The sequence below is a fragment of the Candoia aspera genome, chromosome 2, assembly GCF_035149785.1.
Source record: "Candoia aspera isolate rCanAsp1 chromosome 2, rCanAsp1.hap2, whole genome shotgun sequence".
In the NCBI taxonomy this organism is placed as follows: domain Eukaryota; kingdom Metazoa; phylum Chordata; class Lepidosauria; order Squamata; family Boidae; genus Candoia; species Candoia aspera.
The window spans coordinates 117,240,667-117,256,900 of record NC_086154.1 but is presented as its reverse complement, the minus strand read 5'-3'; the positions used below and the strand labels follow the sequence as shown (position 1 = coordinate 117,256,900).

Here is a 16,234-nt window from a genome sequence, read left to right as displayed (position 1 = left end):
AGTAGTGAACACTTTTAAAACTTGGTGTATGTTTCAATTTGCAATTTATCTTTATGATGAACCATTCATTTATGTATTTCTAGGTGTTAGAACACCTCCTTCCTGAAGCAGAATTTAGCTAATTTGTGAAGTTTAACTCCATTATCTAATTGACATTTTATTGGGCACCCCGTAAGAGTTCAGCTGTGGTTCCACCACAGGGTTCCAGCTCCAGACTTATTTCAGGGATGGCTCAACATTCCATCAAATATAGCATGCCAAAAAAAATCCAAAGGATTTTATGGATCCTTTGAAGCCTTCAAAGTAGCTGAAGTTTACTCCTTTTGCAGGACTCTGTTTCCTTACTGACTTCAAAAGAATAGCTGTGATCTTGGCATTAGTGAAAAGATATCAGTCATCTTTGCAGTGAGCAAAGATTTTTATTGATGTTCTGATGTTTAAGTGCTTAGGGTTAATAAAGAAAGACAGTTGATGACCTTGTTATTACAAGGAGCCCTTTGCCCGTCCTATGGTTTTCTCTTTTCAGAAACAAGCTGGGTAAGGTTTTTGCAGTTGAGCTATTGCTTCAGCCTTCTATAGTATGCTGGCCTGAAGAAATACCAGTTAGTAGACTTTGGAGTCCTTGGTGCTCTCTGAGCCTTTTTGTTTTCTTGCAGACATTTCATTGCTAGACTAGGCAACATCTTCAGTGCAAAGAGGGAGTGGGCCTTGCTCTCAGTTTATATACCATGGCTTGCCCTGCTTGTGTTGGTAGGGGGGGTGTTCCCTCCTTGGGAGTTCTTTGATTGGGCTGTTGTTTGCTGCTTGGTTGATTGCCTGAGTTAATAGTTCCTTGGTTAGGGTGTATTGTGCTTTTTGATGGTTCATCTGGTGTTAATCCTAGTGTTGATTTTTGCACATCTGGGTGTTGGTTGCTGGCAAGGGAGTGTACTGGTCTTTTGGCTTTTCTATCTGGTGTTAATCCTAGTGTTGATTTTTGCACATCTGGGTGTTGGTTGCTGGCAAGGGAGTGTACTGGTCTTTTGGCTTTTCTATCGTCTCTTTTGAATGGTATGTAAATGTTGTTTACCTCTATGTGTCTGTTGATGGCTGCTTTGTCTGAGTGCCAGGCTTCCAGGAATTCTCTGGCGTTTTTTGGATTTGGCTTGGTTTAGGATGCTCACGTTTCCCAGTTGAAACTATGGTTGAGTATGGTTGAGTTTTAACTGGGAAACTCTCTACTGCTTAGTTGGGTCTTCCAGTATAGATAGAATCAAAAGACTTAATTGTGCTGCTTAATAATGTTGACTCTGATTTTAGTTAATTGTCAGAGTTATGAACTGTAGTTCAAATGAAAACAAATTTTGCCACTCAACCAAGTTATTTATTGCATTTTGTTAGTGTTCTATTAAGGCCAAATTTCAGTTGTGTAATTTTTATTTTTTTGACCCTCTTAATTAAAGTTGGTGAAGTAGTTTGTCACAGTTTGTCTTCACTAAATACTCTGTAGAACTTGCTATCTCCTTGTTAATAAGAGTTAGTCAGAAGTATCTAATCTGTATTAAATATTTCACCAGAATGTATTGCAGCTGTGGCACAAACAAATTTAGTTGTGGAAAATATTAGCAAAATAAATAAAACAGTAACAGTTATATAATTTGAACAACACAGAGGATGAATTATTAAGTTGATTCTCACTGAATGTTCAGCTTTCCAAATTAGGTTTGACAGACTCCTACATGTTAGTAAAAATACTAACAGGTTATTTAAGAACAAAATATTCCTTAAAAATAAGACTTACACTGAAGTATAATTCTCTCCAAACACAACTTCGGTATAGGACTAAAAATAGTTATTATGTTGTAACATTATATAATGTTAGCTGAATGGCACCTTTGATTACCAGATGCTACAGGTAAATAAAGTGACTTAAATCCATTATCAAGAGTATTTGCTATCCTGTCTTGCTTGGGAGCTACCACAGATACATGACTACAAGTAGAGAGAATGACAGGAAAGATAAGCATTAGTCTGAACCCACAAAGTAAGATTTTTTGTGTGTCTTGCAGTCTCAGGAGCAGGTATTTTTTTCAAAGAGCATTCCTTCTTTTTCTGTCCTCTTCCACTAATGGTACACAAGTATTACTTCCAGACTTTGCCAAATAGATCTTTGATGTTCAGAGATACCTTTCTTGTTGCAAGGAAGTTGATCTCTTGCACAACTGTCTGGCGCTAGTAGCCACATACTAGCTATAAATTGACAATCAGATCTGCATCAAACTTTGGCTGTGATTTGAATTATCATAAGCACTGTATGGTCACAGTAGGTGGAAGCACCTAACCAGTTTGGCTGATCTTGAAAAAACTAAGTAGGGGTGATCCTTGGTTAGTATATGGATGGGAGATGACCAGGTAATTCCAAGACTTTAGTCTTAATCTAGGAAGTTGAAAAAACTTCCTGAGAGAAGGTGATGGAAAGCCACTTCAAACATGTCCATGTAGTCACCAGAAATCAAACTCTACTTGTGGAGTCCTTTTAAAGACTGCATTGCATTCAGACAGATATAAATTATTTTGCAAAATTGTTTGCTGATTATTTTGCAAAAAACAACAGCCACCACAAAGCAGATTTCATGCTTTATCTGTATGTGTCCTTTCTGCCATTTTGTTCTCTCAAACTGGAGCACCAAATGTCTTGAGTTTACAGACACAGGTTACATCAGTCTCCCGTTATTCACTTCATAGAATCGTACTGTTGAAGGGGGCTGCTTAGGCCCCCGAGTCCTGCTCGGTGCAGGAATCCAAGCTGAATCACCCCAGAAAGATGGCTGTCCAGCCTCTGCTTGAACACATCAGATGTATTGGAGCCAGCTTCTCTTTGAATCATTGGTTTCACTGCTCTTACTGTTAGACCATTTTTGGTAACGCTCAAACAAAATCTGCCTTCCTATAATCTAAATCCATTATTTTGTATCCTGCATTTTGGAACAAGAGAGAACAGGTCTTGGACTTACGTGACATCCTTTAAGGTATTTGAAAAGTGTTGTCAGGTATCCCCTTTCCATTGCGTTTTCTGTAGTCTAAACATTCCCAGCTCCTTCAGTCTCTCTTTATAGGCATTAGTTTCTAGACTATCCTCCCTGCCCTGTCCTGATCATCCTCACTGCCCTTCCTGGACCTGTTCCAGTTTCTCTGAACCATTCTTAAAATGTGTCCATATATATATATATATAGCATAAATTGCATTTGCGTTTTTATTGAGCCACATCACACTTTGTAGGTCATACTCAGTTTGCTCCAAGTGCTGTAATTGAAATAGTAGTTTTCCTGCAGCGCTTCTGTATTTAGATGAATCAGTCAGTCACTGCTTATTTGGAATTGAGAAGGGTTCTGTTTTCAGGGCAAATGGATTTTTTTTTTTTAAAAAACCACACAACTAGTTGGGACCTGATCTTTCTTTCCCCCTATTTACTGTGAATATATGTTTTGTTTAGCTAACCCGTAGATGCAATTTAACTTCATGCGGTCCTTTACGTGGTGTTCCATGCTGATCACAAACCAGAGCTGCAGTAATACAACTATGCAATTGCAGCATCATGATTACTGCCAAATTAGCAAAGAAAATAGTATTTTCCTTGTGGTTGCTCTACTTTGACATTTGCTAAAAGGCTTTTTGAATTGTACTCAAAATAATTTGCAGGGGATTATATGTTCTTTCCTCATTTTGTGGGACTGGGTTTATTTACTAGGTTTTCTATTATTGTTTACACCAAGGAGAACAAGCCCTTTGTCTGACAGTTATTCACTGACTTCATTTGGATCAGATTTTAGTAATTTGCTGCTGCTTTTTTTGTTTTTAAAGATACTTAATATGGAATTCCCCAAAGAAAAATATGAAAGTGAATAGAAGCTGGAAAAATGTTTCTGCGTATTAACTGAATTTAAAGATGAATTCCAGATTGGCTAATATATGGGTGGCATGACAAGTTCTCTCTTGCATCAGCAAGATTAGTTTCACTGAATTTGATCTTTGTCTTCTTGCTGAAAAAGCAGTCCTGCAGAATAGTTGCTCACGGCTGCTGGCTTGGCATTGTATCACTTACCAGAAATGCAGGGAGCATTACTAAAAGAAAGGTAACTTTTGCCTATAACATTATGCCTAATAACAGCACTATGCATGGGATGAAATCTCGTGCAACACTATAGAGATTAGTCGCACTATAGAAATGCACCAGATTTCACAATAAATGCCACTGAGACCTGCCCATGAAAAGAAACTGTGTATATGTATATGTATGTGTGTGTGTAAACTTCCTTCCTCTCCGAATTTTCCTGCTGAAGTTTAGAATATCTAAAGGCACTGGCCCTTGCAGTAATTGCTGGAAATGTCACTATACCAAACATCCTAACCTTGTTTGAGAACTAAAGCATCTGTGAGATTTTTTTCTTTAATCATCATTTCTTCCAAATTATGCCTGGAAGGCCTACTGATTTATATTTTTCAGTAGATGCCTAACTGATCATGCCATGGAGTAAGAAGAGATCAGTGATGATTCATAATATACTCTGTGTTTCCAGTTATCGGTTAACAGCTGCTTCTTTGTGTGAAGACGATATATGGAGTCTTGTTCACAAGCTAGAACGATAAAACTTGGCATGTTGGTGTATTTATAGTTCTTTGGCAACTAATAATTAGAAAAGAGTTAAATTTCCTTTGTGAAACTGAAAACCATATACATGAAGTGGAGAGGAACTTAATTGGCAGGGACTAAAAGACAAATAAAATTTGAACGTGCAGTTTTGAGAATTATAATTGTGACTGAATCACTTAGCTACAACTTGGTGTTCTGATTAGCGTGCTCATTGCTCATCCGCAGTGCCCATCTTAGGATTTCACATTCCTCTCCAGCTCTCCATTTCTCTTGAGTGTTTATGGGTGCGTATGCACACATGTGCACCTCTGTGTGGAGTTTATCTTCTTACTCCCATGGTTTCCTGGTAGTACATCAAGTACATACATTGATAGCATTGTCCAGGTACCCTTGGAACCTGCCTCACAGCTACAGTTTCAAAGCGTAAGAAATGAAAACATTTATGGTTGGGAATTATAAATGTATAATTTATTTAGATTTGAGTAAGTGATTTATATCATTTAAATGGCGATTTAGAAAGTTTAATGAAAAGTGCCTGTTCTTATAACATTTTTTCCTGAAGCAATGTGTGTGTTTGACATAAGTAAGGTCTGTTTGCCACTTCTTAATTAATGAACATATGCTAGCCATCTCTCTTCCTCTTACTGAACTTGGGAAACAAGTCAAACTTTGGCAAGTTCTGTGCTTTTCTGGGCCACTAGTTTAAGAAAAGACAGGAGGATCCACAGTTGTCAGCAGGAATTTTTCAAGGGAGGGAGGGGAACAGACTCAAAACTGTGTGGGATAGTCATTCAAGTTCATAGCATGTACTGCTACAGCCCTTCTGTACATATATTCCTTGAATGGGTACTTTATCGCTTAGAGTTTGTTCCATGAAACCTATAAAAATTTAAGAAAAACCTAGGCATTTAAAATAATCATGAAGAACAATGTTGTGTCAAACTTGAGACAAGTCAAGAATTACATTTGGAGGGAGCTGCATAGGAACAGCTAAAAGCAAGGGGACAGTAATCTTAAGTATGTACGTGAACTGAGAGTGGCCCCTGTAACGATAATTGTTAAAATGTTCCCCTGATCCCTTTTTAATGTCTTACTGCACATTAAAAGACAATTGTAATGGTTTTAGAGGTCTTCCATTCCCAGTAGGTCTAGTGATGGAGCAAAAGTTGGGAATATATAATGAGCTTCACAGTTTTAGGACCTTTGGCCCTCCCTTGGCATTTCTTAATGGAACATATCAAGAAAATAGGTACAGATCACTGACTATGTTGCAAGGTTATCAAATGCTATTCTAACCTCACTTATCTTATATTTCAGTAAGGTATCAAGAATATTTTAGGGGAAAAAATAAAATATATACAGGTATGGTATCTACACATTTTACATAAAGCATGCAGTTGACAGTATAATCAGTTTTAGACACTGCTTTTCAGAGGAAATGTGGGATAAATATTTTAAAATACTAGAACACTAACTAGGACCCCCAGTTCTCCCTTGATTTGCTCTGTAAATTTAAACATGTGAACTTTAGTTACATAGGTACAAGGAGATCAATCTGTGTTAAAGATGCTTGAATGTTAGCATTTACTTAACAATATTCGTGTTAATAGTTGGCCTAGCTCAAGTGGATCAAAGATAGGAAGAATCCTATCAGCTGGCAATTAGATGACATGCTAAGAACTGACCAATAGGCCCCTGGTTGTCTGTGTTTTATCTGTTGCCCTCCATTAATCTATTGTACTCTTGTAATTCTTGGTTAATTGTTCTGCCTAACTATTGGATGGCTTTTGTTTCAGGATATAGACAAGTTTGGCAATGAGATCACTCAGCTAGCTCGTCCTCTCCCTGTTGAGTACCTAATCATAGATGTAAGTATCAATTTTGCTTACTTTTTACTTTTGCTAAAGAAAATAGATACATTGAATGGAAATATGCAGAATTCTCCCCATAAGTTAAAATTGGGTACTCTACCATATCAGCTCCTTATTGGAAAGGTAAATATTAACAAGTAGTGCATAGCTTTCTGATTGCAATTTTCTTTTGGTTGTGTAAAATCTCAGAAGAGTATTTAGTTTCATTGTTAACACACTGCTCAAAGGATCTCACTGCTCCTACAAAATTATGTTTGTATGTTAAATAAGTGGAAACTGTCATCTTCACAGAGATGTTAGTGATTATATCTATGAGAGCATGTAACAAGTGTGTGTTGCATCTTTCAGATAAATGATTAAGGAATGTATGCTTGATTGTGCCTCAGTAAGATGTGGCTTTATTTAATTGGTTAGGTCTAAATCCTACATTTATGTTTTAACTCAAGGTGGTATACATAATGTTCCTTCCTTCTTATAACAAGCCTGTGAAGTGGGTTAGGCTTGACTGCCTGTAGCAGCTTGCTTGCCTTCCAGAAGCAAATACTGCTGTTCCTGCCATGAAGTGCATTTGTTTCTCATTTTTCTAAAACAAGCCGTGACTTTATTTTTGAAGTTCCTGTTGAACAGGACTTTGAATTTGGGGGGCAAAGTGTAAGCATCCCAATATTGTTTTCAACTGTATTGTTTTTATTCTATTTTTGTATAATTAATTCTCTTGTTTTATCCTATGTTCTATTTTTATTATGTTGCTAAACAGACAACTTGATTTTCTATTGGGATAGAAAGATGAATTTAAAAAATAATCAGTAATACTGCCCTGCATACTTAATAACCTTGGTTAATAACCTATAGCTTGAGATTTGACATTAAAATGAAGGCATTTTACATAATAGAAGAGCACATTTCAAAGGTGATTAATCAGTAGATGATACAATTGTAATAATAGTGGCACCAATATAACCCAGAGATTCATGATAGCTGCTGAATTCAGAGAGATTCACTTGTTCAGCCTCCTTATCTCTCTCTCTCTTTCTCTGTCTGTCTGTCTGTCTGTCTGTCTGTCTGTCTGTCTATCTATCTATCTATCTATCTATCTATCTATCTATCTATCGCTACTCAGAGTTGAATTTGGCTGATCCATGCATTGAGATACTGCCTTTTGAAATGATGGTGGCTATTGTGTTGAGCGTGTCAACTTTCTCCTCCAACTGACAGTCAAGAAATAAATTTATTACCTAACAACAAAAGCATCTGTTTTTGTACTATCTGGGGTATAATTAAGATGAAAACAGATTGCTAGAAACATGCATTTAGGAGGCATTTGTCAAGAGGTAAAACTGAATTTCTGAAACCTCTACCATTTATTGGTTGATTCCCTAATAACCTATTTCTGTACCTTTTTATTTGATTTCAAATTGTTGTATTCCTTGATTAAAAAGCCTTTTGTTGGTTAGCATTTCCATTCTATACAATATCGGTATGTGACACTTTTTCATTTTCAAAATGCAGTAGTCTGTAATATTAGCTTACCTGGGGCAACAAGATCAATGTGTATGGAATCCTTTCTGTTGGAGGAGGAGGTCTGCAAAAGTCATAGCTTCCTTATATTAGCAAAGAGAAGAATCCTTTGTCTTACATACATACATTTCCCTCTAGAAAAACAGTAGGAATTTGAACTTTGGAAGGTCTGTCAGAGGCAGACTGACTTTTAATCGACCATGCAAAACACTGAATAAGCCATAGCTTAGCTATACATGCTAAAGTATGTGGGGGGAGATAGTGATTTTAAAAGAAAGAGACTGGAAGACTCATAAGAAGCTTCATTTCATCCTCCTTTCAAACTTTCCATCTGAATCTTTGTATTGAAGGCACTCATCTGAGGCCTGTCTCTGCCATAGATACAGGTTTTGCCCTGTATCTTGCGGTGCCTGTTACATCAATTATCATCTGAATTTTCATTGTTATTTTTGCTGTTTTTAAGATTACTACTACGTTTCCAAAAGATCCAGTTTACACATTTTCTATTTCTCAAAATCCATTCCCTATTGAGAATCGTGATGTGCTGGGAGAAACTCAGGTAAGTGTAAACAGTTCGGGTGAATGGAAGTATCTATACCATTGAATTTATTTAGTTTCTAATATTTAAAAGCAGATAACATCATGCATAACAATTGCCTTGGTTACAATTGCTAAGCAGTTTTAATCCTCCCCTTTTCAGTTTTATCCAAAATTTAAGCAATTCTCTAGCGGCAGATTTCACATAATCATGTAAAATAAAGTTTTTACTATGTTTGGAGGTCAGAAAAAAGCTTGTATGTGTGTTACGATGAGCAAAATGTCTACCGTGGTTCCAAATTGTGTCTCAATAAGACTTCTGTTCAGCACACCCATTTGTATATGTATGATCCTTCAGCTGTAGCTTTGGCTTTTGCTACTAAACAAAAGATATTTGCAATATTCAATTGAAAGAAAAGGGAACACCAAGCAGATATTGTCCTTTGAGAGGAAGAAAACTAAATCTGCTGCCTTTTCTGTTCCTGCTTGCCCTCCTTGGAGCCTATGTTCATAGAGATAGGGAAGAGCTGTTGGATCTAACAACAGTTTAGCTTACTTCAGCTTTTTACCATCAACTCTTATCAGCTGGGAAAGCTCACATAATCTGCCTCATTGCTAAGAATGGCATTACACCCTTGGCCAGAAACTGGATGCACATTATAAGCAGTGGAAGTTTCTGCAGCTGTCCTCCCAAGCTCTTCTAAACTATTGTTAGGAGCCCCTTGAAAAGAAGCACGCTGCTAAACTCGCCTTGATGTGGAGGTAATATCTGGTTGCCATTTGCTTGGCAAGAAACCAGGGTGCCACTCATTTGCTCACTTCTCACTACAAATATTGATAGTGTTCATAGCCCACTCCTTGAAACAACCGAATATGTAGAATTGCTCTCTGAACTGGGAATGTGATACAGGAGAACCCAGATGCCAAACCTGCAGGCCAGATGTGGCCTGGTGGGGCATCTAACAGAGCCTGCAGTGCTGTTTCTCCTTCCCAGCCTTTACCTACTGCTGCTTCATCTTCTACAGGGCTGCATTTCCTGCCTGCTGCATCCCAACCACCTGCTGTTTCCTTTGCGGCCTCCACATCCCCCCAGTTTTTCCTACCTCTCACTGCCTCCCTTCGGCTTTGTTTGCCACTGCATTTCCCAGCTTCTTTGTCTTCCTGCATTCCTCCTCAGTTTGCTGTTGTGTTTTCTTCCTGGCTGCTGTTTCTGTCCATTCATTCTTGCTGGGGGAGTTTCATCAGCAGAGGGCGCTACTATCCTGAGAAAAGATTCCTAGTATCATAAGACTGTTACTAAAAAGGGGGGGGAAACTGCAGGTTTTTTAGTTTTAGAATGTTGCTGCAAGAGGAGGAGGAGGAGGAGGAGGAGGAGGAGGAGGAGGAGGAATTAAATATTTAAAACAATTATAAACTTAAATAATAAAATTAGTAATAACATTACATTAAAAAGATATGCAACTGCTTGGGTTGTGGCCCTGTCCGCTTTTGGAGTGCAGCTGTTGAGGTAACAGAGTTTTTGCAGCCCTGTGGTAGAGGGGGGTCTGAAATTATATGAGTCAACAGTAGTGTTACATATACTGGCAAATGGCAAGGAATGTTCAGGTTGGCTGAAGTATGCTTTTGTCATTTTTTACAGGACTTTCACATTCTAGCTACATATTTGTCCCAGAATACCTCTTCTGTGTTCCTTGACATCATCTCTGATTTCCATCTTCTCCTCTTCTTGGTCACCAATGAAGTGATGCCTTTAAGGGTATGTAATTCAGACTTTATTTAAGGCTTTATTTTGGAGAAAGGCATAAGCCTATATAAAGAAGGCTGCTAAACATACCTGACTTCAAAACAGAATATCCTGACTCTTTAGAAGTGGTTTCTGGATTGGCGGTTTCACATTGTCCTTTGAGCTACTTGGAGAAATAAGTAGATAGTGCTTGTCTCTCAGACTGGATGGAGCCAGCCTGACACTTGGGCATGTGTTTCAATTTTCTGAATCAGAAATTTCTGTTGTAAAAGATCACTTAATTGATTCTGCAATCTCATAAGGATGTCTATTTTTTAATCTACTCTCATGCCTATCCTGTTGACTGGCTTTTGCTGGACTACCACTAAACATGATGCTCTGTCTTTACATCTGAAAGACATTTTTAAAAAGCTGATATTCTGAACCAGGAAAAGTAACAGTACCCTGTATATTCCAGACAGCCTAAAGAACCGTAATCACATGTGGAATAGTTGGGCTACCAATGGATAACTAACCAGGTTTACTGCATGTTATTATGATAATGATGTGCAATTGCAATAATGTGATTATTCTCTTAACTATAAAATAGGGATGTACAAAGACCATCCACAGTTTAGAAACATCCCATCTTGGTTGGATAATTCTGGAGGTAGTCTTACCTACCCATCTTTGATTTGGAGAAGCTCTGTTGTCCACAATATAGAAAGCACAAGCAGTTTTGTTTTTCAGCAGAATGGGATTAAGCTAGAAGTTCTTCAAGATGTGCCTTCCTAAATTTCATAGCAATCAGAGCAGACATTTTTGAACTAAGCTTCTTTATAACCCTGTTTAAAGAAGAGTTCCTGTAACTTTGCTTTCAAGTGAATGTAATGACATTTATAGGTATAGTAACTGCTTCTCTGATGAGTACCCATCCTAGCGTTCAGTTTTCTTTCCTGATTATTCACTATACATCAGGATCTGGTATCTAACCAAATCCAATACACAACCCTAATACAAACTCTGACATTTATGCGGTAGACATGATAATGAAGCCAGTAGAAACATTTTTGTTTCCTGAGCCCAGTTTGCTCAAGAACAGGGGTGAAATGACAATGCATATTGTCATCCAGTCCATCTCAGAACTTGTCTGTAGTGCCACCTGCTGTTCAAATCTCAAGAAACTTTTTTCAGCAAAGCCATTTTAATGTAATCATGCATATTGTTGTTGTGCTCGTCAGGTAACCTAGTTGCCACTGAGACTGTGAGAGCGTGATGCTTCATTCATGCATTCTCGCTCATACCAGTATTCTTAATGCAGTCCTGGCTTCGTGCTAGCAGTTCCTTTCTTAAAAAACATGACTCTGTGCCACCCTGACTTGTTCATTTTGCACTGCCCAATCATGGTATATAATGTAAGTGGAGCTAACGGCACACATGCAATACAGTGCCACTGCCTAGATTCAAAGCTGCTGAACAGGGCTGTGTAAAGTTTCATTTCTTACTCCTTTCTAGAACCATTGCCTTTAAAACTGGAATGGAAATAGGATACCTGAAATGGCATTATGACATTCTTAGGAGCTGGGGAGCAAAATGTATCTTTACTGCTGCTCCATGCTTTTAGACATCCTGAAAGTGGGGCCGTTGGTAGAGTGCAACCTATTTAGGAGATTGTAAATCATCTGAGAAAAAATTACCTTAGGGTAGTTAAATGACTAATTATATTGTTGACATTTATAGCTAGTGGAATATTGTCTGCTACATCATTTATTTTAAACATAAGTAAGGTTGTGATGTGGTTTATTTCCTCTTTTAGGACAGCATCAGCTTGTTGCTGGAGGCAGTAAGAACCCGGAATGAGGATCTCGCTCAGACCTGGAAAAAATCTGAACAGTGGGCTACCATTGAGCAGCTTTGCAGTACGTCTGACATCTTTTCTCTTTTAAATCGCCTCACTACAAAGAGGCTGGACAGCTTTTGTTTACTTACATCAGGTTGGAATTTGGATTTGAAACTGCCTTGGTCACCTGGGGATCAAATTAGTACAAAATGAGCAAACAAAACCTTACATTTTTGTGAAGCATTCTTTTAGCCAAGTAGTTATACTTGTATAGCAGTGATTTAATTAATGCAGGAAAGAAAGGAAGGTGTTTTTAGATGATACAGTTGTAGAAATCTGTGGGAATTAGACAGTGTTGTGCCAAGGAATGAGAATGTTCTATAGGGAAGATTGTGCACTTACTCTAGAAATTGATTATGTCTGTAAAGTTTCCAGACAAAACCTTTCGTGCTTGTTGGAGCCTTTTTCATCTCCTAATTACTCTGTTTCACTTTTTCAGGCACAGTTGGCATTCAGTTGCCAGGACTCCAAGAATACGGTGCCATGGGCAGTTCAACACATGCAACAACAACTTCAGTGTGGGCCTGTCAGCACTGCACCTTCATGAACCAACCAGGCACAGATCATTGTGAGATGTGTAGCCTCCCACGTAGCTAGGCCCTGTTTGGCTTGGCATTCAGGGCGGCCATTACAGACCAACTGGCAGAAATACAGAGGCAAACCTTTAGCCAGGCAGGGCTGTTCTTCCTCCTGGGATGATGCACTGTGTGGGGCGGGGCAGAACAGGAACGGGGGGGAATGACCCATATCACAGGTGTTCAATGCCATTTATAAGGTGACAGCTTGCAGTTGGAGCGGGATGTCCCGGTGGGAGAAAATAAGATGGCCCCACTGTGCTGCCTTGCCTTTTCTTTGCTCTCAGTATTGTAGAAAGCCAGAGGTCGTGCTTCCCTTGAGCTGCAGTCGCACAGGTGGCTCATCGGCTCTGTGGGCTCATGGCAGTGTGGCCATGTCCCCCTGTTAGCTTGCATGCCACAAGCTTTCCCCGCCTTAAGCTAGTCCATGAGGCTAGGCAGTAGTGTTGAAGGGATGACTTGGTCTCCCGGGGCTAGCTTGTGTAATGTTGTTCTCTTGACATGCTTTGCATTTAGCCCCAGAGCTTCTGGGTCCCTGGTGCCTGAGTCGGATGGGTCCACCCTCTCATTATAGCTTCCAAATTGAGTGACCTGCGGTAGCAGGACATACTGTGGCTTTAGAGCCCCAGGCTAAACCTTGGCACCAGAGAGGGGAGAGAACATCTTTCTCAACCGGGCCGGGATGACTCTGGTTGCCTCTTCATCCATTTCTTGTCCCACTCAGCTATGATGGCAGCAGATTAAAGCAATTCCCTGAGCTCCTCACCTACGGCTAGGCAAGAGACAAGATGGTTCTCCTCCAAGTCCGGCAACGGGAAGCATATACTGTAGCTTCCTGAGTTGGAACCATATGGCAGCTTCATTCCGGCTGTGTCAGGACTGGGAAGGCAACAGTTCACAAGCAGCTACTTGTCCCAAGTCTCCATACGCTATTTTCCCTTTATATTTAAAGCAATTTCCTGGGATCTGTAGCCATGAGCAGGCAGAATGTCTCGGCATTTTATTCTTGTCTATTAAGGACTGCACATGATCAGCGCAACAAAGTTAAATGGGGCATATATTGGAATTGGAGCTTTGTTTTACCTCACTGAAATCCAAGTGTATTGCAGTAGAAATGACTTGCCTCTAGAACACAACCCTACCTACTGTTCACATAATCATATCTTAGCTGTGCCTCCTGTTCCTTTTTTCTTCTGACACCTGGGCTCCTCCATTCGAAGGTGTCCAGAGATGTTTTTTCATTATCCAGAACTCCCAGTTATCTCTGCTAGGACTGTTTTATGTTAAAGCACATTTGCAGCAGTATTCTGCACCACAAGCCTATAATCGCCCTGGCAAATCCCTTCACGTTAGAGAGAAAGAGGGCCTTCACGTCATCTCTCCAGTTACGTGGACAGAGGGCCTCCTGTTTCTGTCCTTCCACAGTTTGTATTTCTAGGTATTCACCACCACCACAAAATGTGCCTCCATCCCAACTCCCAGTTTCATTGTGGGCATATAGGACTGGCCTCCAAACAACTGCTGTGAGGGATGTGGTCTTTGCCTTTCAAGGCAGTTGGAGCTGGGGCTTGGTCAAGTGTTCAAAAACACTTTATCTGGCCCTAGTTATTGCTGGCAGGACGTGTGACTTTTGTTTCCTGGGTTTGCGTTTTGACTAGATTTCTCAAGCTCAATGGGCTGTAGCCGCTCTCGCTGTTCCTCTTGGTTCTTTGGGTTGCAGAGGTGTGTGTTTGGTTTGGACTGAACTGAACTGAATAACAGCCCTGCAAATAAAAATCTATTAAAAGCATCCAAAATGATGGCTTCTGGTCCTTTTGTTGCTTTCTCCACTTTGCTCCCTAACCATTCTGTCTTCTGAATTCTGAATGTATGCAGCTCCTGGGCACCAAATGTTTCTCCTGACCGCCGTTCAGATATTGTTCCGATGTAGGATGTCATGGAGATCCACTTCAAGTCCTAACAACATCTGATTTGTAAAATGCTTGCTACATATGTGGGCAGCCAATTATTGCCAGATCTAATCTTTAAAAAATTGGGACCCATCTTTTTAGAACTCTGGCAAGTAAAGAATACAGGTTTTATGTGGATGTGCCTATCGGGTGAGGTTGCTGTGTAATGCTTCTACATGATAATGGGTGTAGCTATTGACAACAAATGGCTAAACCTGAGCCGGTAGTGTAAGGCAGCTGCTAGAAGGGCTAACACACTTCCAAGCTGCTTTAGAAGTATGTAAGAGTTGAGAGGAGGAAAGACCAAAAGCAGACATAGTACTAGTGTCCAGGTACATAAAAAGGTTGCCATTGAGAAATGGTCAGGAACTATTTTCTACTGCCACAGAAACTAGGACCAGAAATAATGGGTACAAGTAGATTGTGCTTAACTAAAAGGAATAAACAGTCTTTACTGCAACATCTATACAACAGAGGAACAGTCATCCTGCAGAAGTTGTGGGTTCTCCATCTCTGGAGATGTTTAAGAAGAGGCTGGGCTGCCAGCAGCTCTAATTGGTTTCCCTACTCATTGCAGAGGGCTGGACTAGATGATCCTTGTGGTCCCTTTAAACTCCACAATTCTATAATTCTAGGGTAATGACTTGGATTAACTGATGAAGGAGATAATACAACATCGTTGAGGTAATACCTTAGAAGATAGAAATAAAATTCAAAATTATTTTGATGGATTACAGGAATGGCTAAATATAACAGTTTAAGAGACAAATGCAAACGTCTCCACTTAGGGGGGAAAAAAGGGTCAAATGCACAGGTATAGGATAGGGGAAGGCACCTTGGTAATAGACCTCTGGGGGAAAAAATCTTGAAATGGCTGACTTACAGTGCTGACCCATACCCAGCTTGCAGTGTAGCTACAAGAAAGGCAAATGCAATTTTAGGCTGCATCAACAGAAGAAGAATTTCCAAGTCCTGGAAAGTAATTAGCTCCACTTTATTCTATGTTAGATCACACCTTGAATATTGTGTCAAGTCCTGAAAAGTACTTTTGGGAAGAATTCTAATGTTTTCAGAGAAGAGCAAGAACTAGAAACATTAAGTCCCATGAAGAATGTTTGAAGGAACTGTGAATGATCCAGTTTGGTCTAGTGGTTAAGGCAACAGGCTAGAAACCGGGAGTCTGTGAGTTCTAGTCCTGCCTTAGGCACGAAAGCCGGCTGGGTGACCCTGGGCCAGTCTCCCTCTCTCAGCCCAACTCACCTCACAGGGTGGTGGTTGTGGGGAAAAGAGGAGGAGGAAGGAGTATTAGGTATGTTCGCCACCTTGAGTTATTTATAAAAATAATAAGGGCGGGATAGAAAATAAATAAAAATAAATAAATCCTGGAGGGGGGTATAGCATGTCTCAGAGACATCAAAGGATATGCAAACTTTCCATGTATGGAGCGTTCTTTGCACCAATTAGGCAGTATCTGAGCTGACGCAAAGTGTGCATCTCTTGTGGATGGACCTGTACCACATAAGTTCTGCC

At 39.6% G+C, this 16,234-nt stretch overlaps 2 protein-coding genes across 2 annotated transcripts in view; both read left to right on the top strand.

The window, feature by feature from the left end:
- Nucleotides 1-14,554, top strand: part of NPLOC4 (NPL4 homolog, ubiquitin recognition factor) — a 52,110-nt gene extending 37,556 nt beyond the window's left edge. Inside the window, exons 13-17 of the mRNA XM_063293410.1 lie at nt 6,428-6,499; nt 8,484-8,579; nt 10,197-10,313; nt 12,097-12,199; nt 12,620-14,554. Coding sequence (XP_063149480.1) covers nt 6,428-6,499; nt 8,484-8,579; nt 10,197-10,313; nt 12,097-12,199; nt 12,620-12,777 — 546 coding nt within the window. The 3' untranslated portion in view covers nt 12,778-14,554. The remainder of the gene's footprint in view (nt 1-6,427; nt 6,500-8,483; nt 8,580-10,196; nt 10,314-12,096; nt 12,200-12,619) is intronic.
- ACTG1 (actin gamma 1) overlaps nt 1-16,234 on the top strand; it is a 234,712-nt gene that overhangs the window by 102,296 nt on the left and 116,182 nt on the right. The gene's annotated exons all lie outside the window — the stretch shown is intronic.